The sequence below is a fragment of the Oncorhynchus nerka genome, linkage group LG14 (genome assembly GCF_034236695.1).
Source record: "Oncorhynchus nerka isolate Pitt River linkage group LG14, Oner_Uvic_2.0, whole genome shotgun sequence".
NCBI classification, from domain to species: Eukaryota; Metazoa; Chordata; class Actinopteri; order Salmoniformes; family Salmonidae; genus Oncorhynchus; species Oncorhynchus nerka.
In genome coordinates this window covers 27,873,082-27,896,501 of record NC_088409.1, presented here as the reverse complement: position 1 = coordinate 27,896,501, position 23,420 = coordinate 27,873,082, and the positions used below count along the sequence as shown (strand labels likewise).

At 43.6% G+C, this 23,420-nt stretch overlaps 1 protein-coding gene across 1 annotated transcript; it reads right to left on the bottom strand.

Annotated features, from left to right (window-relative positions):
• Positions 1-2,355: 2,355 nt before the first annotated feature.
• LOC115116688 (glycogen synthase kinase-3 beta-like) lies at positions 2,356-23,317 on the bottom strand. Its single transcript, XM_029645176.2, has 10 exons — positions 21,858-23,317; positions 16,616-16,803; positions 13,487-13,570; positions 13,251-13,361; positions 9,232-9,362; positions 8,748-8,952; positions 6,362-6,457; positions 6,029-6,215; positions 5,203-5,280; positions 2,356-4,959 (listed from the first exon to the last, which is right to left on the bottom strand). The coding sequence occupies exons 1-10, from the start codon at positions 22,030-22,032 to the stop codon at positions 4,895-4,897; spliced, it is 1,320 nt and encodes a 439-aa protein (XP_029501036.1). The 5' UTR covers positions 22,033-23,317; the 3' UTR covers positions 2,356-4,894.
• Between the last annotated feature and the right edge of the window lie 103 nt (positions 23,318-23,420).

Genomic DNA, 23,420 nt, shown 5'->3' with positions numbered 1-23,420 from the left:
AATTAGGGTTAAGTGCCTTGCTCAAGGGCACACATCGACAGATTTTTACCATGTGTATGCGAAACAATGACCTTTTGGTTATTGCCGCAACGCTCTAACTGCTAAACTAATTAGTTTGACCTTTTTTTAATGTAAACATCTTCTTGGAAGTTGAGCTGTAATCACAACATGATCATGATGCAGTTTATGGCTTTGTGCTATTCATTCATAAAACCTCTGAAAGTCTTGAGCAAGGGCACATCAACATATGTTTCACTCATGTTGGTTTAAGTATTCAAACCAATTACTTTTCAGTTACTGGCCCAGTGTTCTAACCAATAGGCTAACTGCCACCCTACCCAATTAGTTTAACCTTATATTTTTGTCGGGTAAATTTCAACATGAACATGATGCAGCTTATGGCTTTGTGCTATTCATTCATAAGACCTCTGAAGGTCTTGAACTAAGACCTCAATAAATCACGTTTTCAACTCTTAAGCCCACAGTAACTGAATGCATATCTATTCCTCAACAGGCTGCTGAAGCACCATTATTCTGCCCCGTCAAGCATTGTATCCAGTAGTTGGTAGAAAGTATGGACTGTCCCACAGCATTTCTTCTCTCTCCCAGGCTGTTCGGGAGGACGACCGGTTCAACCCGACACCAAATGGTATTAAAGAGGCGGCCGGGCACACAGCCAGGGGAGGGCCAGCTAGGGGCCACTCAATCTCCACGGAAACTGTGCAAGCTGCTTGACATGCCGCAGAATAACATTATTCAACCTTGACGCATTGTATGACAAGTGGAAACAAACCAGACATGTTCTGCATTGAGGGATGTGGTTCATATGCTGGAGAGCCCCTGTTTACTGCTGTACTTTGTCCTCATTCTCTCTCCTGTTTCTAGAGACACTTCCTGTCTCACTGAGCTACTCAGACAAGGCTTCTTCCTGCTAATTCAGTAGTGCTGCCGCCTGGACCAGAGGGGCAGATTTAAAGTGAAATGTTCACTAGATAAAATGTTCACTAGTTCACTAGATTTCTCTAAAGCACATTTTCTGTTGAATATAGAAAAAAACAGATGCAGCCAAAAGGTTCAGAAACACCTGGCGACAACATTAAATCCTGCCCTCCTTGGCAGTTGAGGTTGAATCATGTTGGATGGAAAAGTTAGAACCCCTCTGAGACTGGTCCACAGGAAAGACAGGTTTGGAGTGTATACTGATCTACAAGCTCTAGAATAGTTATGGAATAATTCAAGGGTATTATATCTGTGACATATCAAGTCTCACCAGATATCAACTGGGCTCTTAAAAGCAGAAACAGGGGGATCCATCATATGACAACACCATCAAATGTGCAGATTAAAATATGAAGAATATTATGATCTGCTTGCCTATTAATCTGCCTATGATGCCCACCAATTCATGAGCCAATGACACCTGGCCACCACCCTCCCTTTGGCTCTCCCAGCTGTAATTTCATTAACTAAAGAGGCATAACACTTCATGAAGCAAGGTATCATTTCACTGACATTTGTGTGGTTTCGATAACTATTTTAATTTCATCCTTCCGAGCCAATTAAGTGGCCTTTCATTAGTGATTCTCCTCCATGATCCTAGCTGTGCCAACGTTCATGATATACTACGGTCTCTCATGCAATATTGCTTTGATCGGAGTAGTAAATGTCAGATACTACTACAGTTCAAATTGTTGTCAATGGGGTTTAACTCTACATGACATTTGTTGAAGTGACTATTTGTTTCCATTTGATTAAAATGCTCTTTCTAGTGGACTTATTTGACCCTAGTGCTTTCCTCAGTAGTATCCTTTCAGATTAGTGGGCTGAAAAGGAAGCTACTCACATTGATGGGCCCCCCATGGGAGAGGGGGCATAAAGCATGGTGTCATGAGTGACAGGCAGATTGCATCTGACATTGCTAGTGGGGAAGAGAAGAGAGTGAGAGATGGATCAGTCAGCTCCACCCCTCCTCCTGATTGATGGCTCATTGGCCTCCTCACAGATGAATCAGCTGTGGAAACATTCTATAAAACCTAAGTGCCTTATGGCATTCTGGCCCCTGCTCTGCCGTCAGCTGCCTTATTACTACCATTCAGACTTCATTTGCATTAAACAAATGCCATTACTACTTATTGGTGTGTCATTTAACTTAAGGCCTGTGTAGTATAAACACGCCCAAGTTTTAATGTTCCTCATTAAGTTAATCATAAATGAGATGTCTGTCTGCAACTAGCAGCCAAAACAGTCAAGTACACTGGTCAATAAATGCAGATTGTTTTAGTGCTATTCACACCTGACACTACATAAATTGATGGTGTGAAATCACACTTCCATTCTTTAGAACATGAGACCAGGGCAGTTTCATCACTTTATTCATAAGTTGATTTATACCAACAAACAAAAACAGTCTCTCTCCGTCCCCCCCTCTCTCGCATCCACTTCAAAACCATTCCGTTCCCACCAGTGATGTGGTATGACCCTTGTGCAGGGCCATAAAGATCAGGATCACAACAAATTAAAACAAACGTGTACCAGGAAAATAAAACACAAAAAGAACATTGTTTTCCTAAAATGAAGAGCTAAGATTTTTTATTTTTTTTAAATGTATCCACGGTCTCCCAACTCACACTTTTGTAAGATTTGTCAGTTCTTTCATCCATTCATTAAATTCAATCACTCATTCATGTAATCACAGACAGAAGTAACAGGTTAAACCCATTACACAAAACACATGGGACACGGGAGAAGGGACACACCTTGGGACATAATTACACAACCCTCCTCACCCAACCCCTCATTCAAACCCACCCAGATACAGCAATATCACCAATAACCCCACATAGGATCAGTCATTTATACTGTTGGGACATCAGCTAGACTACCATAGACGCACAGGCATGTGAGAATCCCTTCACATCAATGAAAATAAAATGTAGTTCCACCTACTGGCTAGGATGTGTACTTGCAAATACAGGACCTTTATTGGAAAACACTCCCAAGTTTGGATCAAAGTCCAATAATCTTGGAAGTTTGAATATTTTGCATGACATGGGCATTGATGACTTCTTACAAAATATACCCTTCGGCCGACGACAAACCCTCCCCAGAGAAACAAAATAAAAAACCCAAAATACAATAAATAAAGTGATCATAATATTTATGGGGGAAAGGCAACGAGAGAGAAATGGAGGGAGAGAGAATAAAAACGAGAGAAACATTTTGTTCTGTTTTTTCCCCCGAGCCAGGGACTGAAATGAAGTTGTATTTACAAACAGACTGAGGAGAAGGAGCCTGGTCGCTGCTACACCAGCTCCCCTCTGCTAGAGAAAATAAAATGAAATTACAAGAACAATATAATAACAAAAAAAACGAAATAAAAAGGTACTTGATATTTACAGTGAGAGAAAGAGGGAAGGAGAGAGTGGGAGAGGCAGAGGAAGGAGGAGAGGAACAGAAGGCTCCAGAAGTGGTTGGGGCATTTATATTTTTTGGGTGCAGGTATTTTTGATCAAACCATCGTTGTTGTGCGGTGATGAGTGGGGAGGGAGAACAGATGTGGTTGCTCTAACGCATGGTGAACATGCAAGTCTGTGTTGGTGGGCCAGATGAAAACAAGGTTTAACTGATGATAAATCACTGATGCTGTTAGAATCTAGACTTACAAAAACAAGAGTGCTACAGTGGGTTGATTTGGAGATTGAAGATGGACACACAAAAAACCTCATTCACACACAAGCACTAACACTTAAGACCTCCCCTACATGCAGTGTAATTATGCATCTAGACTGAATTGAGGAAAAATGAGAGAAAGGGAGGAGTGAAAGTGCCAAGTACTTTCAAAGTTGATGTGACAGAGCTTTGGTTCAAGTACGGCTATATGGCCATTGGTGTACAGGTGTGACTGGAGCCCTACCCCTCCCTATACACAGGTTGCATATCTCCACTGCACAAGAGATGCAGTGGGCCCCTACAGCTCCGCTCTACTCCCCTTTAGAGATGTGCAAAGGTTACTTCTCACCTACACATGTCTCCAGCTAAACTGACTGGGACAAGAGCTTATAGAAACTGAATATGTACATTCCATTCTTTAAAAAAAGGTCCCTCTTATTCAAATAATAGACATTAAGACTTTCACTTCGATGTTTCTTCTTAGAAACAGTTTAATAAAACAGCTAGCGGTTTCCGCCTTTGGATTATTTTTGAATCACCTGTGTGATAAAAGCTTCTATTAAAAAAAATTAAAAAACGTTTAAAAAAAAAAAATCGCCCCATCGAATTTAAAATGCCAGTTCCATTTGCTGCCGTTTGGTATCCAATTTAATAAAACAAATAAAAACACAGTTCTTCAATTTTCAGAACTAATTAACACTTTGGACTCGGTTTAGGAGTAATGTCTCGGTAGATGAACACCTACATTCCCCAGAGTTTTCCCTTTGGCTGCAGGGACTGATCTGTCCTCTGACCACGTGACCGTTTGGTTTTTAACCTCAATGGAAGATTGTCCTAAACTGTCTGAACTGAAACAGGCTTCAGTTTCAATGCATCCCATTCACTGGCATACATCACTAAAACAAAATGAACTTTCAAATAAATATGTTTTCTTAAAAGGGATAAAATTTGATTAGCAGAGATTATAATACAGAATAGTTTTTGTCAGATTCACCTATCTTCTACAACCCAACAGTCACTGGACTACTGCCACCAACATATATATTTTTAGACCCATAATGGGAATATTCATGGGATAATAGATGATTTTGTAGTATTGTTGTTGTATGTGTGCGTGTATAGTTGTCTTTTGAAGTTTGGATCTAAGAGGGGGTGGAAGAGTAGGAAGAGCGGGATGGGGTTGAGAGGAAAAGGGGAAAGACAGGGTGAATGGGGGACGGGGGGTTCAGGTGCTGTTGATGGATCCAGGTACTGAGCTGGGCTGGGCGGTACTGTCCGACACACTGCCATCTGGTGGAGAGAGAGACAGGACATCAGATACACACCACACTAAACACTTCAGTTCATCATCAGGTCAATGTTTTAGGTATGTTGGGTTTAACATCCAAAACACATCAATATTCATTTAAAAAGGCTGTTAAATGTTGATTTGAAGCTATATCTCCTATCTTAGTCCTGTAAATATGTAGTCATCTAATAAGCATGTACTGAACATGTAATAAGCATGTGTCGGGTAGGCTGTGCTGTACATACCGTGTGAGGCAGGTGATGTCTGTGCACGAGCGTGAGGAGGAATGAGTGTGGAGTTCAACTGGGGCTGGATAGACAGCTCTGCGAGAGAGAGAAAGAAAGAGAGATCATACTACACACACAGGATACTCAACATACACGCTTCAGACTTACTCTGGAAAACTGGCTACTGACCGAGGGAGGGCCAAAGAGAGGGGAGAGGGCATGGCTACTGACCGAGGGAGGGCCAAAGAGAGGGGAGAGGGCATGGCTACTGACCGAGGGAGGGCCAAACAGAGGGGAGAGGGCATGGCTACTGACCGAGGGAGGGCCAAACAGAGGGGAGAGGGCATGGCTACTGACCGAGGGAGGGCCAAACAGAGGGGAGAGGGCATGGCTACTGACCGAGGGAGGGCCAAACGGAGGGGAGAGGGCATGGCTACTGACCGAGGGAGGGCCAAACGGAGGGGAGAGGGCATGGCTACTGACCGAGGGAGGGCCAAACGGAGGGGAGAGGGCATGGCTACTGACCGAGGGAGGGCCAAACGGAGGGGAGAGGGCATGGCTACTGACCGAGGGAGGGCCAAACGGAGGGGAGAGGGCATGGCTACTGACCGAGGGAGGGCAAAACAGAGGAGAGAGGGCATGGCTACTGACCGAGGGAGGGCCAAACAGAGGAGGGCATGGCTACTGACCGAGGGAGGGCCAAACAGAGGAGGGCATGGCTACTGACCGAGGGAGGGCCAAACAGAGGAGGAAATGGCTACTGACTGAGGGAGGGCCAAACAGAGGAGGAAATGGCTACTGACTGAGGGAGGGCCAATCGAGGAGGGGAGGGCAGTGGACTCACCGACGGGGCTGAAGTTGAAGAGGAGGGGAAGTTCTCGTCCGCTGGGCAGTCGGGCAGTGGGCTGGCGCAGCTCTTCGAAGAAGACGTGGGCGCAGGCCTCCAGGGGGGACAGCCTGGTCACAGGGGTGTACTCTAACAGACGGGAACACAGGGAGATGGCCTCTGGGGGGGTACGCGGCTTAAACACCTGACAGGGAGAAAGAAAAAAAGGGCATCTTGTTTGGCTCATTTGGGCTGTCTTATCTGTTCCATTTCAAAATGTTCTCTAATATGGATCCCATTGGAAGACAATGGTGTTAAGGCTATTTAAATAGAACTGAGGGCAGAGAGTACCTTTGTCCAGGGGTGTGCTTTGATCTGGGGGAATTTGAACTCTGTGTAGTTGGGGTTCATCTCTCGGATCTGCTCTCTCGTCGGAGTCCCCAAAACCTGGAAGAGTGAAAGATGCATGAAGTTTCTCCAAGAATGATCACTTCTACCACCAACATAGACCTACGCTCCTACCGCCGCCAGGTATTTTGGATTTCATGTAATGACATACACAAAAGTCAAAATTGGTGAAGTGAAAAATAATAACTTGTTTCAAAAAATATATATATATTTAAAACTGAAAAGTGGTTGGTGCATATGTATTCACCCCCTTTGCTATGAAGCCCCTAAGTAAGCTCTGTCACATGATCTGTCACATGATCTCAGTATATATACACCTGTTCTGAAAGGCCCCAGAGTCTGCAACACCACTAAGCAAGGGACACCATGAATACCAAGGAGCTCTCCAAACACAGAGCACCATTAAATCCATTATTTAAAGAATATGGCCCCACAACAAGCCTGCCAAGAGCGGGCCACCCACCAAAACTCACAGACCAGGCAAGGAGGGCATTAATCAGAGGCAACAAAGAGACCAAAGATAACCCTGAAGGAGCTGCAAAGTTCCACAGCGGAGATTGGAGTATCTGTCCATAGGACCACAAACATGCTGACCAGACCGGACACGTCACACGTGTGCGAGCGTCGAAAAATACATTTAGAGATCAATGTTATTCAATTATTGCACCCACACTGCTCACGTGCGCCAACGAGCGTCTGCGATGCCAAGGGCTAAAATAGAACTCCTATTTCTGACGCAGATCGCACTGCAAGTGCTGCCTCTCCCCTCTCCTCATTGGTTTATAGAAGCAGGTACCCACGTGCCATCTCCACATTGGTTATACCCACGTGGGTGATTGAAAGAAAATGTTTTGCTGGTTCTCGTGGTAAAAGTGTAGATGCCAATCACCATATAAGTTCAAAGATGAAAAAGCCTGGAAGGAGGAGAGATGACGAGAAACGATTCGGTTGGCCGTTTTAAGTGTGGATTAATTGTCAGAGTAGAAGACCTTGTGCATTTCAGGTAAAATAACAATGCAATGTTTATATCCCAGGACAAATTAGCTAGCAACAGCAAGCTAGCTAAATAGGACAAATTAGCTAGCAACAGCAAGCTAGCTAAATAGGACAAATTCTCTAGTAAGTGCAAGCTAACTAGCTAAATTGCCATACATGTTTAATGCTTTTCAACCTGTCCCCAAATTAATGTCACTGGTTCAGAGTTTGTTTTGATATTTTAACCTGCGTGTCGTGATCGCGTTTGGTTTAGGGGGAAAATTAATTTATGCACGATGGCGCACACGTGCAGCCTGTTTGGGTTCCGTGTAAGCCGTACACTCCAGAGAGCAGGTCTTTACGGAAGAGTGGCCAGAAAAAAGCCATTGCTAAAAGAAAAAAATAAGCAAGCCCATTTGGTTTTCGCCAAAAGGCATGTGGGAGACTCCCCAAACATATGGAAGAAGGTACTCTGGTCAGATGAGGCTAAAATTGAGCTTTTTGGCCATCAAGGAAAACGATATGTCTGGGGCAAACCAAACACCTCGCTTCACCCCAAGAACATATTTTTTTCCATCGGCTGGGACTGGGAAACTGATCAGAATTGAAGGAATGATGGATGGCGCTAAATACAGGGAAATTCTTGAGGAAAACCTGTTCTAGTCTTCCAGATATTTGAAACTGGAACGGAGGTTCACCTTCCAGCAGGACAATGACCCTAAGCATACTGCTAAGCAACACTCGAGTGGTTTAAGGGGATTAAGGGGAAACATTTAAAATGTCTTGGAATGGCCTAGTCAAAGCCCAGACCTTAATCCAATTGACAATCTATGGTATGACTTAAAGATTGCTGTACACCAGCAGAACCCATCCAACTTGAAGAAGCTGGAGCAGTTTTGCCTTGAATGAGTAAAAATCCCAGTGGCTAGATGTGCCAAGCTTATAGAGACATAGCCCAAGAGACTTGCAGCTGTAATTGTTGCAAAAGACGGCTCTACAAAGTATGGACTTTGGGGGGGGGGGGGGGGTGAATAGTTATACACCCTCAAGTTCTGTTTTTTGGGGGGTATTATTTCTGGTTTGTTTCAGTGGTAGTGGTATGCATGTTGTGTAAATCAAATGATACAAAACCCCCAAAAGTCCATTTTTGAATTCCAGGTTGTAAGGCAACAAAATAGGAAAAATGTCAAAGGTGAATACTTTTGCAAGCCACTGTAGACCTACACTCCTACCGCCAAAATAGACCCTACGCTCCTACCGCCAACATAGACCTACGCTCCTACCGCCGCCAACATAGACCTACACTCTTCTTTCCATCTCCCACCCCTACAGTTTGGTGTCCCCTCTTCTCTACCTTGATGATCTCTACCAGTTGGTCCACTCCGCTGTCCCCGGGGAAGATGGGCTGTCCCAGCAGCAGTTCGGCCAGCACGCAGCCCGCTGACCAGATGTCAATGTTGGACGTGTAGTCCGTGGCGCCAAAGATGAGCTCGGGGGCACGGTAGTACCGCGAGCAGATATAGGACACGTTGGGCTCCCCGCGAACAAGCTGCTTAGCACTGGAGACAAGAGGGGAAGAGAGGTGGTCATTCAGAGAAATAGACATTGAAACAGATCGATTTAGACAGACTGAGCAGTAAGGTGGTATTTACACATGCAGCCCAATACTGAATGTTATTTTGACCAATCAGATCTGACAAATATCTGAAATGACCAATTAGTGGAAAAAAGATCAGAAGAATTGGGCTGCCTGTGTAAACGCAGCCTAAGAAACACAGACACAGGCAGAGACATTCAGAGATGGCCAGAGATGCTCACTGACAGACAGGCAGACTAACCTGCCGAAGTCACAGAGTTTGAGGATGGCCGTCTCGGGGTCCACCAGCAGGTTCTGGGGTTTGATGTCTCTGTGACACACGCCCTGGGAATGGATATAGGCCAGACTGCGGAACAGCTGGTACATGTACACCTGGAGGGAGAACACAGGACACATGATGTTAACATATACAAACACTTCAGGTGTGGAAAGTATGATTAAAAAATAATTCTATAAGAAATAAGCACACACACACAGTTAACAGCACAGCAGACAGTAACAGCACCGACCATCATAATCCCCTCCATTACTACTAGTAGTCATGCCAAGTGTCCAGACTGTCTACTGTCGGTTACCAACTTCACTGCACTCAGAACAGTCAAACATTCTGGATGTATGCAACTTACTCAAACACATTGCAACAACTTGTGGGTTCTCTGCTCTAGACATGCCAGTACAATGCTCCCATTGCAAAGCATAGAGCTAGCATGGCAGAAGTTGTGACTGTGTGTGTAAGGGTTTCTGGCTGTCTGAGTGTGCGTGTGTTGGGGTCTCTCTGTTGGGTCGTTAACTGTGTTATTGGGCACACGGTAGACAGACGGGTGTTGATGGGGACGCAGTTGCCCGGCTGTGGCAGAGGGGCAGATTTGGAGGGAAACTGAGCTTAATTGCACACCACAGAAAAAGCATGGGGGGGCAGAGAAACCATTTTTTGTTTAAAGTTAGTGATACATTTATTACATCCAATTTTTTATTATTAAGTGGCTAGAGATTTGAGTCGGTATGTTGGCAGCAGCCACTCAATGTTAGTGATGGCTGTTTAACAGTCTGATTGAAGCCGTTTTTCAGTCTCTCGGTCCCTGCTTTGATGCACCTGTACTGACCTCGCCTTCTGGATGATAGCGGGGTGAACAGGCAGTGGCTCGGGTGGTTTTGTTGTCCTTGATTATCTTTTTGGCCTTCCTGTAACATCGGGTGGTGTAGGTGTCCTGGAGGGCAGGTAGTTTGCACCCGGTGATGCGTTGTGCAGACCTCACTACCCTCTGGAGAGCCTTCCGGTTATGGGCGGAGCAGCTGCCGTACCAGGCGGTGAGACAGCCTGACAGGATGCTCTCGATTGTGCATCTGTAAAAGTTTGAGTGTTGTTGGTGACAAGCCAATTTCTTCAGCCTCCTGAGGTTGAAGAGGCGCTGTTGCGCCTTCTTCACAACGCTGTCTGTGTGGGTGGACCATTTCAGTTTGTCTATGATATGTACACTGAGGAACTTAACTTTCCACCTTCTTCACTACTGTCCCGTCACTGTGGATAGGGGGGAGTTCTCCCTCTGCTGTTTCCTGAAGTCCACGATCATCTCCTTTGTTTTGTTGACGTTGAGTGAGGTTATTTTCCTGACACCACACTCCGAGGGCCTTCACCTCCTCCCTGTAGGCCATTTTGTCATTGTTGGTAATCAAGTCTACCACTGTAGTGTTGTCTGCAAACATGATGATTGAGTTGAGAATGCACCCTTGTGGGGTCCCAGTGTTGAGGATCAGCGGGGTGGAGATGTTTCCTACCCTCACCACCTGGGGGCGTCCCGTCAAAGTCCAGGACCCAGTTGCACAGGGTGGGGTCAAGACCCAGGGTCTCGAGCTTAATGACGAGTTTGGAAGGTATTGTGGTATTAAATGCTGTAGTCGATGAACAGCATTCTTACATAGGTATTCCTCTTGTCCAGATGGGTTAGGGCCGTGTGCAGTGTGATTGCAATTGCGTCGTCTGTGGACCTATTTGGGCGGTAAGCAAATTGGAGTGGGTCTAGTGTGTCAGGGAGGGTGGAGGTGATATGATCCTTGACTAGTCTCTCAAAGTGAGTGCTACGGGGCGATAGTCGTTTAGCTCAGTTACCTTTTTGTCTTCTCACTTCTGTTTACTGTTTATTTAACTTGCTTTGGCAGTGTAAATATGTTTCCCCATGCCAATAAAGCCCCTTTGAATTGGAGAGAGAAAGGGGCTGAAGAGTAGTAAGGGAACAAGGAGAGAGGGAGTGTAAGGGAAGGAAGAGATGTGGATAAAGAGAGAGTAGGGAGGGATGAGAGGAGCACAGGGAGAGGTGGAGAGGAGTGTAGAGATGCCGAGTGAGGGCAGTGTGTGTGTATGATCAGTATGCATCTCCACACCACAGGAGAGAGCAGCAGGGTGGGCTGAGGCAAATGGGCCATAAGACACAGATAGTCCTCTCTGCTGCCACGGGGCATAGCACACACACACACACACACACACACACACACACACACACACACACACACACACACACACACACACACACAAAGCTAACAGACAAAGTAAGTGCCTTTTAAACACACAACCATCATACTCTCTCGCTCAAATTTGTCCAATTCTAAAACACTGAAGTAGGTATTGTCCCCAAAAAATCTGATGTAGGAAAAGAGGGGATCTGATGTAGGAAAATAAGAGAATGGAGTTTGAAAAGAGGTGACAGACAAAGACTACCGGAGGTCAGTGAAGAGTCAGAACAGAGAGAACATAACATCAATGTGTTTTCTTCTCATCAGATACTTGGGGGAAGAGTCCTATATTCAAATACAGTACCATTTAGGGTTGGGCGGTACCCATACTTTTACATCATCATTCTGTCCTTCCCTCATGGCGGGATTTACAGTATTACCTGTTTAGTACACAAGGGGGAGCCACAAAACACAAGAAAGCCTGTTGGGCATCTATTACCAGAACACTAACAAAATGAGTACAAGTAATGGCAAATTTCCATGGAGGCTGCTACCTAAATATGCTAACGAGCGCAAACGAAAATAAAGTAATTGCAAAGACCGGCAATCCGGCTCATAAAGTTATACATTAGGTAGGCGCTACCGAATATAATTTTTGGTGAATTTGGACATTTACAAGCGAATGTCAACTAAATACATTGTACAAACCAATTTGACGCATGCTTATCTGAAGGAAGAACAGTACTGGCTCTGGAGCAGCATGTGAACACGTTGTGCAGTCGCTAGGGCAACGGGCCTGTCTGCTCTACCTGGAGAGGATGGTATAATGTTAAGCTTAGGTGTCGTGTTCATGAAGAATTCTGCATTCAGGAAAAATAGTAATATCTTGCCGAGTTTTGTAAACTAATTCTATGTCATTTCTGCTCGGCATCAGATCAACGTTGTGCTTCAGTTGCACTTGTCCACTGGGATGAGAACTCTAAGGACTAAGGGCATTCTATCAGCAGACAGCGCTCTGATGTGGAGCTACTTTTCCTCAGTGTAACCAGCCTAGATCTCTCTGGTAAAACGCAAGATTAACTTCAAGCAAAACATTAGAAACAATGTAGCTGGCTACATTTCCTATGGTAAACATTAGAAATATGACAGCCATTCATTGGTTTTGCAAGAAATACCTTGCCTTTTCATTGTAAGCTCATTTACAATGCCAGCCAAATAGCTTTGCACTTCTGTGGCATCTCATGAAAATGAAGCAAATTTCTGCTGAACTAATGTATTTTCTGGGAAGGAAACTATAGGTGCATGTCCCTAATCACTTGAGGGAAAAAAAAACAGTTAATCAATTAACAGCTGGACTCACTTGCTCCCGCTTTCTCCCGTTGTGCCATTTACAAAAACAAACACGCGACTGGCTTTCTGGGGAACTACGGTAAGCTTCATAACGTAAAATACCGTGACAGGTGAAATTAAGAACGCAATCCGCTTCATCTCCTAATGTATTGCACAAGTTGACTGCAGGTATTTACTTAAAAAAAATATCTACAAATATGAACATTTATTGAAAAACTTAATTTCCAAATACCCCGGTATACCGCCCAAGCCTAGTACCATTTCATTTAAATAGAGAACTCTGCCTCTAGCAGCATGGAGCTTAAAGAGGAACAATGGAGGGGTGAGAGGGCAACAGAGAGATGAAGAGACTGAGTGAGAAAATGCGAGAGCGAAAAAGAAAAATGACAGAGAGAACGAGGATAAAAGGGATGGAAAGTAATAAGAGAAACATGGGAAGAGAAGTAGTAGTGAGTGCATTACCTTGACGTATATAATGGGGATGGTGGTCTTGGCCTTGTTGAAGTGCCGGGCCACCCTGTACACTGTCTCTGGGACAAAGTCCAGCACTAGGTTCAGATACACCTCATCTTTCTGTAAGGGGAAAACAATAGGAGAAGAGCAATGTTCTTGAATACATTTTCTGACAAGTCTGGATTTTTCTTAAATGTGAAAATGTCATGTTGTTCCCAATACCTGGTAGCGTGACTTGTACATACCTTCTCCCCACTGGAGTAGAAAAAGTAACGTAGCCTGACTATGTTGCAGTGGTCCAATTTCCTCATGATCTGTAGTTCTCGGTTCTGGAGTATAGAAATAGCAAGGGGGTGTAATTTAGGTCTTAAGAATTCATCAATTGAACAGTAGTAACATTGAGTTATGGGGAGAGAACATACAGAAATACATCTGATAGTGTGTGAGTGAGGGGCAATGGTGTGTTTCTGTAGACTGCCAGTGAGTTGCACTGTGTGTGTGTGTGTAGACCAGTGTTTCAGTTGAGTCACTAAACCGAGTCATGTGCTTGAGTCACAAGTCTAAGGCTAAGTTGAGTTCGAGTCACCAATGGTGAAGTCCGTGCTCGAGTCCTGATCCAAGTGCTCAAGTCTGAATCACTGGGTTGGAATTTAACAAAAAATAACAATGATATTGGTTTGTGAATATAGAAAAAAATGAAAGCAAAAGTTCAGTCGGGGGTTCTTTAGACATTTGGTATTTTGGTTACTAATGTTTTTTGCTCGCTTGTATTGCCGGCTTGCTAGCTCGGTGCTCGTATGTTGCTAGAGTGGCTCCTCTTGATTTGGCTCGGATTTGGTAGAAGAAATCTGCCCAGCAACAACTAGTGGCGGTCTGGTGGGAAGATTTTTATGTGAGCATTGAAGTAACGCAAAGATTTTCCTCCAGTTGCAGAAAGGTCATAATTGCCTACGATATGCAATAGCCCACGAAACAAACAAGTCCTTCATACACAGGATCAAACATTTTATTTTAATAGAATGTTCAATGCTGTTTTGAAGGGATGAATGGTCTCTGGACAGAATTGGATATTGCTCCCAAAAGATTATTATTTCCAATAATTGTAACATTTTCAGGTCTTGTCTCGGCTTTTGGTAAATTGCCCAGCAATTTTTTTTTTATTCCAGAGTGAAACCCAGAGGAAGACTAGGGAAAGTGGGAGGGTAGAGCGAGACGACAAATTCAAAGACAGCCTACTTTTTAATACTCAAGGGGAGAGAGCTAATAGCTAGACTTGTTTTCCTTTTAAACTCAATACTATTGTTTTCAATTTCATAAAGCAGTTTGTTTCTTAACCAGGCAAAGCTAAATAGTAGGCTGGTGACTGATGGTTACAAGGAAGTGAGTCACTTCCAATGTGCAGCCTACATACAAACCCCTTGATTTATTGTTGTGTTACAGCCCGAATTCAAAATGGATTAACTATTCTTTTTCTCACCCATCTACACACAATATCCTATAATGACAAAATTAAAACATGTATAAAAATATTTTTGGCACATTTATTGACAATGAAATACAGAAATATTTAATATACATAAGTAACCACACCCGAGTCAATACTTTGTATAAGCACTTTGGCAACGATTCCAGCTGAGAGTCTTTCTGGGTAAGTCACTAAGAGCTTTCCACACCTGGATTGTGCAATGTTTGGCCCGTATTCTTTAAAAAAAATATTCAAGCTCTGTCAAATTGGTTGTTGATCATTGTTAGACAACCATTTTCAGGTCTTGTCATAGATTTAAGTCAAAACAGTAACCCGGTCACTCAGGAAGATTTGCTGTCTTCTTGGTAAGCAACTCCAGTGTAGATTTGGCCTTGTGTTTTAGGTTATTGTCCTGCTAAAAGGTGAATTTATCTCCCAGTGCCTGGTGGAAAGCAATCTGAAGCAAGTTTCTGATTTTTCCCGTGTTTCGCTCCATTCAGTCTCTTTTTTTTCAGTAATGTGTTGTACTGTATACAGGACAAAACACTAATTGCTTCATCACATTTTTTGCAGTATCACTTTAGTGCCTTGTATATTTTCCTTCCGTACAGGCTTCTTTCTTCTCACTCTCAATTAGGTTAATATTGTGGAGTAACTACAATGTTGTTGATCCATCCTCAGTTTTATCCTATCACAACCAGCTCCGCAACTGTTATAAAGTCACCATTGCCCTCATGGTGAAATCCCTGAGTGGTTTCCTTCCTCTACGGCAACTGAGTCAGGAAGGACGCCTGTATAATTTGTAGTGACTGGGTTTTAGCATTAGCTTAGTTTATTAATTCAACAGTTAAAAAAAAAAACAAGCATACATAAAAAAAGTGTATTGATACACCATCTAAAGTGTAATAACTTCAATGCTCAAAGGGATATTCAATGTCCGCTTCATATATTTTTTACCCATCTACCAATAGGTGCCCTTCTTTCCGAGGCATTGGAAAGCCTCCCTGTTATTTTGTGGATGAATCTGTGTTTGATACTCACTGCTCGACGGAGGGACCTTACAGATACAGTGGGGCAAAAAAGTATTTAGTCAGCCACCAATTGTGCAAGTTCTCCCACTTAAAAATATGAGGCGCCTGTAATTTTCATCATAGGTACACTTCAACTATGACAGACAAAATGAGAAAAAAAATCCAGAAAATCACATTGTAGGATTTTTAATGAATTCATTTGCAAATTATGGTGGAAAATAAGTATTTGGTCACCTACAAACAAGCAAGATTTCTGGCTCTCACAGACCTGTAACTTCTTTAAGAGGCTCCTCTGTCCTCCACTCGTTACCTGTATTAATGGCACCTGTTTGAACTTGTTATCAGTATAGAAGACACCTGTCCACAACCTCAAACAATCACACTCCAAACTACACTATGGCCAAGACCTACTGATATTATGGGGTATTGTGTGTAGGCTAGTGTGTAGGCTAGTGACACAAATTCAATTCAGGCTGTAACAACAAAATGTGGAAAAAGTCAAGGGGTGTGAATACTTTCTGAAGGCACCATGATCAGAGGCAGTGAGTGAGCGAGCCTGCCTTCCTATCTGCCCACACTCAGCGTTTGCTTTCGCCACAGTGCACCGGCCGACGGAGGCCACGTGTGCCAGTGTGGCGCGTCATTCCCACTGCTAGCTAGAGAACAGAACCCTCAATACTCTGCACACACAGTGCTGCTAATGTTCTGCTTATCATAGTAGCCTATCCAGTCCAAATACACGGGAAGGTGAGTCCCAGTCATTAATGGTCAAGTCACAAGTACACATTTATTTGTTTAAAATCAGGACTCGAGTACTACAACACTGGCGTAGACTGCCAGTGGAAGTGGGTTGTGCTGTGTGTCTGTAGACTCTGTACCTTAAACCTCTTATCCTGCAGAACCTTCTTGATGGCCACCATCTCCTGGCTGTCAATGAGGCGGGCCTGGTACACCACGCCGAAGGAACCATTCCCGATCACCTTGATGTCTGTGTAGGACACCTCCTGTGGGCGGTCTGGACCCTGGCCTGGTGTGGCCACCACAGTCGTCACCTTGCCACTGTCTCCTGGGGGAGAGGTACAGAGGTCAAAACATATTAAGGTACATAACCATTTGGGAAGGGGGCTTAAAGGTCCCCAAGTATTTTAGATGTTATCCAGATGCAGTGACACACACACAGACACTGAGAGGACCATGACTCTGGTTTAGAGGCAGGAAACGTAGTGACGGTCACCTCATCCTTTCCCCCAATCCCCTGAGGGGAAACACTAAACAAATGTTCATCACTCCCCCTCTCTCTTTAAATGTCCGTAACCTCGGAAGCCTCTCCCCACAGACACATAATACTAGCTGGTAATGAGCTGTAGTAGCTACAGTGAACCACCTCCACCCTGCCTCACCTTCCCCGGCTCCCCAGGGAGAGGCTGCACGCCTGGCTGTCACAGCTCTGAACTCCGCTAACCACTTCACCCCCTCACTACACTGGCCAGTATGGTTTAAATACTAGGACCCTGACAATACTGAGAAATGCATTATTGCTTTCCTCCGTTTCTTGAGGTAATGGGCAATTTAACACGGTGGGTTGGGTGAAAGTGAGGGCTCTCCAACATCGCTTTAACAGAATGTCATAATGTCAGATCTATAATTACTGTCTTCATGCAATGGAGGGTGCATTTTTAAAGTGTTTAACAGGGCCATTGTCTGTTAGGGCCGGGACAATACTAGTATTGCGATACTCAGTATTTTGGCAAGGAAACAAAACACAACGCGGTTTAACTTCTTTAGGAAAAAATACCTAATGTTGGAAACTAACATGTTGTCATCCATTTTCCAAGCCATAGGGCACAATATTTTACATATGGCAAATTTTCTAAAGACCAAATAGTGTCTGCTTCATGTTTTCATTGATGACATGGAAAAAAATATCACAATACTGGTATCATCACAGCCCTACTGATCCTCTGAGTTCATACCGTGAGTGACAGTTCTACTTCGGGTCAGACGTGCAGTTCAGCGTGGTGTGTGTGAACAGTTGAGGGTGAACTGACTGACACACCAGTAGCACAGACTGTGAAGGGAGGAGGAACACTACAGTAGAGGTAGGGCCTGGAGCCAACTAGCTTGTCAGAGCCTGTGATAACATTGAATGGACAGTACAGTAGCACACCCAGTGAGTGTGTGCGCCGGTTCCTCCATTCACCCTCCATTCGCCTGCCTCAACATGACCATGCTTTCTCTAATAAATCTGTATCTCCCAGTTCTACTCTAAAGTCTGACAAGGCCTCTAGAACAAAGCTGTATAAGTGGGTGACTAGCTTAAGATTTTGTTGAGAAGACACATTTGGATCTTCCCCTGCTGAATATGGACATTTATTTAATTTGGATCCTCTAATTGTAAAGCCAGATTTTTTTATTGTATTTTTTTAGAGGGTGTAAAGCCGGACTTTGTCAGTCTCAGGAATCAGACTGGAAGGGAGGGTGAATGGCAGGAGGTTTTGTTCAGCACCGCTAAAAGCATTAGGTGGGGCGCAGTTGATTGATGGATTTAAAGTCAACTTAAATTTAAAGTCAAATTACATTCATTGATTAATCCAAACCAGATCCTTACATGACTCACTAAACTATTCTTCCTTCTGACGTCTCATACGACCAGAGAACGTCATCTGATCTGTAATCATGTGGCTCACAGCGTTTGCGTCTGTGTAGACCTCTTCTTAAGGAGTGGAGTCAAGAGGGGAGAGTTTTAAATATGAAACAGCAGTGGCATGGTAGTCACTTTAATGATGAATGCAAAGATGAGCAGTCAGACAGACCAGCTGTCAGGGAAGTGCTTTGGTTCCTAAAGAGGAAGTTAACACAGGTCTGATGAGTAGGATTGAATGAAAGAGTAAGAGGGAGAGAAGTGATTTCCAGAACACTCAGACTTTAGTCTCAAGTAACTCATCGCTTATTTCTAAATATAAAGCAAGTGAACACAGTCACTAAAAGGATTAGCGATTACACAGCCATGCTTTACAACCAAACATTTATTCATGCCAGAGCTGCAGTATCCTACAAAGTTGACAGAGAGAGGTCGAGAATATTAACCAGATTAGTGGCACTGCCACTTACTCTTTATTACGGTGTTCCTCAACTCCAGCCCTGGTGGTCCACAACTGTAGTTTTGTTCCAGTCCTGGGCCAATTTCCCAAAAGCATTTTAAGCCTAAGTTGATCTTCGAAGCAGATCCTATGGTTCTAACAGTGAACTTAGCCTTAAGATGCTTTTGGGAAACCGGGCCCAGTACTAATATAGACACACCTGATGCAACTAATTCACTGACCATCAAGCCCTTTATTAGTTGAATCAGGTGTAGGTGTGTTAGTGCTGAAACAAATATGTGCAGTCATGTGGGTCCCCAGGATAGGAGCTGAGACCAATAGAGCAGTAGGAAGCTGGGAAATGTCAATAACGCTAAATGCAGCCCCAGGATACTAAGACAATCCTGTTGGCAATTATTGCCTATGTCTTGTCTGACACCTTTTTGTCAGACATTTAGAACCCTTGATCTTGGCTTTGCACTTCACTTAGACAAGTCAGTGTTACTTCCAGAAACCTAACAGTAGCGCAGCACCTTTGTTATGGTTTCTGGTAGGTCCAGACACCTCCAGACCAGAAACAATGCTCATCAGTGGGCACAACCTTCTAGGAATACAGTACTGTGGTCAGGAGAGACCAAAATCAGACCCCATTCAAAACAGAGGATTACTGTTAGAACACCTGAACAGAGACTGGGCCACTGATGACCTGCTGATTAGGCTAGGTGTTCATGTATACCCTGCTGGACTGAGAAGACATTTGACCAGCACCGTCTATATGCTCGTCATTTATCTGTCGCTCACCTGTTTCCAGTCTTCATCTCCCACCTCCAGCTTATCTTTCCAATGATTCACTCTGCCTTCACCCCCCCACCCCCACCCTGCCTTATTTCACTGCCTGCCTCAATCTCTCCAGTCAAATCCCTTCACACTGAAACTTCAACATCAGCCCATATGGTTCCATTGGTGAGCTGAGCACATTCACAGTGCAGTCTGAAGTGCCATGGTTGACCCAGGCCGGGTCCTTAGTGATCAGATTGGAAACTGGTATGAACCGTTTATGGTTTTCAACTGAAGAAATGTCAGCGGCAAATACATCTGAATTGATAAAAGTGTTAGGTTTAATAGGGACCAACTAAAGTCTTACCAAAATATGGGTACACTTTCAACCACCTCCTGACATATGGCAGAGTAGACTAGCTACGGTCTGTTTGACATGGACATTGTGTTGCCACGTTTCTTTAACGGAAAGAAACGGAATGACAGGGCGGGACCTATCTGAATTTGGCCAATAGAACCTCTCGCTTCGTTGCAACATGCAACAGTTTGCAACTGTTTGGACTAATGATGACACCTCAGAAAGTTGTGGAGCTTAGTGGTTACAATCGGTAAAAGTATACAAATAACAATCATATTTCAACTGCTAATAGAAAATGCACACCAAAGAGAGCGATTCATAGTGCTTCTTCTTGTGCTTATCTTAACAATTGTAATGCTCCCCAATGAACGGAGTTAGGAAATGATGACTGGTCTAAAATGTAATTTGCATTTAAATATTTTACTTTTTATTTAACTAGGCATTAAGGAGTTGAAAATGTAGAGCAGTGCTTCCCAACCTTTTTCGGTTACTGTATCACCAACTGAATGGTTGGAAACCACTGATGTAGAGAAATCCAGGGGATCAACAACCGCATAAATACATCTCAAGCAACATTTAGGAAAAGTCAGCAATGCAGTTTGAAGATCTGACCCCTCAGAATTACACAGTGAGACAGACATACACAAAGGTAGAGAGAAGAGCAGACCAAGTTGATGGGTAATCTTTCAACCACCTCCTGACATATGGCAGAGTAGACTAGCTACTGTCTGTTTGACATGGACATTGTGGCGCAATGTTCCAGATTTGGTTTTCGACCATGTCAACACCTCCCTCTCTCCCTCCCTGTAGATATTCTGCCAACACTGCATATCCAAACTACCATTCGGCATACAGTCAATTCCTGTCATTGTACTGGCTGTAAAAATTGGTGCGAATGAGACCCTTTGGAAGAATCCTCAACGTGCGGAAATCTCAATGGAAAGCAATAAGACTTGCCTAATTATGAAGATTATTTGATCTATCAATATATGGACGTGTCAAATTATGCAAATATGAGGAAAATCAATCATAGATCTTGAACAATAACGAGATGAGACCAACACATATTGTATTTGGAAATACGTTGTTATGATAGATACGTAACGGTTCCTTACCACCCACATTATTGCTCAATCTAAAACGGTTGACCAAAGAACTGCAAAACAAAACTGGACTTGTAACGTTATAAAAATGACATTGACAGACCTTTGACACAGCTGGCTAATTCTATTCCTGTCTTAGAAAGCTAACCAAACCAGCACGTAAATTGTTCTTGAACAATTTAGCTAGATTTAAAGCTAATTGGTCAGGGTCACGTTAAGCCATGTCGTATAAATTCCCAATATTTTACGTTATGTGAACTGAATTAATGCTAACTTCGTCTCCCTAAATAGCATATATAGCTGTTAGCTAGGTTACCTGTATAACGTTAGCTAGCTAACTAAGCAACCAGCTACATAACTTGCAATGCTAATAACTAAGATTACAGGCTAACTAGCCAAATGAGGACGACGGTCAACCTCGTTTGATTTCACCTAGGTAGGTAACGTTACCGTTGATGCCCGGTTTCCAATCTGGCTTCCAACGAAAAATATCACCGAAATCTGGTTCCATTCTATTTTCACCAATTTCTCCCCGTTTCTAACATCGTATAGACGTTTCGCCTCAAATGCTATGCTAATTAACGTTAGCTAGATTTGCCACAATCAAAGCCCGGCTTGATCCCACTATCCCTTCTACAAAAACATACATAGCCTAGCCAGCTAGCTAGGTTTGTTTCTAGGAATGATAACATCGACAGTTTTATCAAATTGTTTAGTTAGATACTTCGTTTAAATTACCAGTACACACACACATATAGATATCCCGATCCCATCGTTGTTTTGTTCAATTAGCTATACTCACGGGCTAGTTTCAAATTTCCGAAGCCAGTCGAGCTGCTCCCTGTGGCCTGTGAAGCCCCAGATTTTCCTGCAGAAATCCCTCCGGTAACAGACGATCCGGCGGCGGCTGAAACGGCTCCGGGAGCCCCTGGAGGCTCAGCAAACGAGCTGGTCCTGGGCCGCCCGCTGCCGCTCATATCTATGTGCGCTAAAGCCGGGGCAGGGGAAAAGTTTGTTGCGATTTAAAGCCAAGCAGGCACAGAGTTGACCTATTCTTTCTAGTCGTTACAAATTGAACTGCATTGGTAGCATATCGTGTTAGCTAGCTTGTAAGTCTCCCCCGTTCTTCTTCGCTTGGCACAGTGGTTGGACTTGACGCACAGCAACGCGCTGGCTGATAGCACTGCTTCATGGGTAACGAAGTGTTGAGGGTAGATCCAACTGGGGTGTATCCATTACGCCAATTCTGTTGCAAAACGTTTCTTTAACGAAAACAACGGAACGACACAGGGCGGAGCCTACCTGAATTTGGCCAATAGAAACTCTCGCTTCGTTGCAACATGCAACAGTTTGCAACTGTTTGGACTAATGATTACACCCCAAAGTGCACTTGTGGAGCTTAGTGGTTACAACCGGTAGAAGTATACAAATAAAGATAATATATTTCGTCTTCTAATAGAAAATACACACCAAAGACAGCTATTCATAGTGCTTCTTATTGTGCTTGTCTTGACAATTTGTAATTGCTCCCCAATGAATGGTGAGTGAAGAAATGATGACTGGTCTAAAATGCAATTTGCATTTAAATATTTTATTTAACTAGGCATTAAGGAGTTGAAAATGTAGAGCATTGCTTCCCAACCTTTTTTGGTTACTGAATCATCAACGGAATAGTACCCTTGGTTGGGAACCACTGATGTAGAGATACCCAGGGGCTCAACAACAGCATAAATACATCTCAAGCAACATTTAGGAAAAGTCAGCAATGCAGTTTGAAGATCTGACCCCTCAGAATGACACAGTGAGACATACATACACACACAAAGGTAGAGAAAATAGCAGACCAAGTTGACCATCTTGGCATAAAAAGAGATTTGAAAATCAAAAAATATAGCAGGTTCACATGATGTTATCACCAGAAGAATGGAGAGTGGATTCTTCTCACTGCCTGGTGGGCAAGCACCTTTAGCCACTCTAGTCTTCATTCAGACAGCTAAGACGTTGGAGTAGAGGTGAGTGTCAGCCTGTGGCAATTGAAGTTACAGAAGTCATTTTATTGTTGTTTCAGATTGCAGGGTTAGCAAACACTGTACATATTCTCATTATGGTGATATTAATATAGCATAACAATTATCCATTATTCAAAGTTTCCATTATTTAAAGTTTAAACAAATAGGATCAGATGAGCGCGGTTTAAAAAAAAGTAAAACAGGTCTAAAGTAGATACAAAAACAAATGAAAAACAACACCGACATGGCGGCAGTAAACTCCCACAACCGCAAATATACAGTACGTTTTTTGTGAAAATGCCCTAAAGACAGCTTGATGACTGACAGGGAATGTATCCAATCACTTCCTTCCTAAG

Bases quoted from the DNA above. Each gene is read 5' to 3' on its own strand.
- LOC115116688 (XM_029645176.2), bottom strand. From the start codon at position 22,032: ATGAGCGGCAGCGGGCGGCCCAGGACCAGCTCGTTTGCTGAGCCTCCA. The intron at 9,363-13,250 runs GTAATGCACTCA...TTCTCCCTCCAG, and splicing joins TCCCCATTATATACGTCAAG to GTGTACATGTACCAGCTGTT. The intron at 6,216-6,361 runs GTACTCTCTGCC...TCTCCCTGTCAG, and splicing joins AAGCACACCCCTGGACAAAG to GTGTTTAAGCCGCGTACCCC.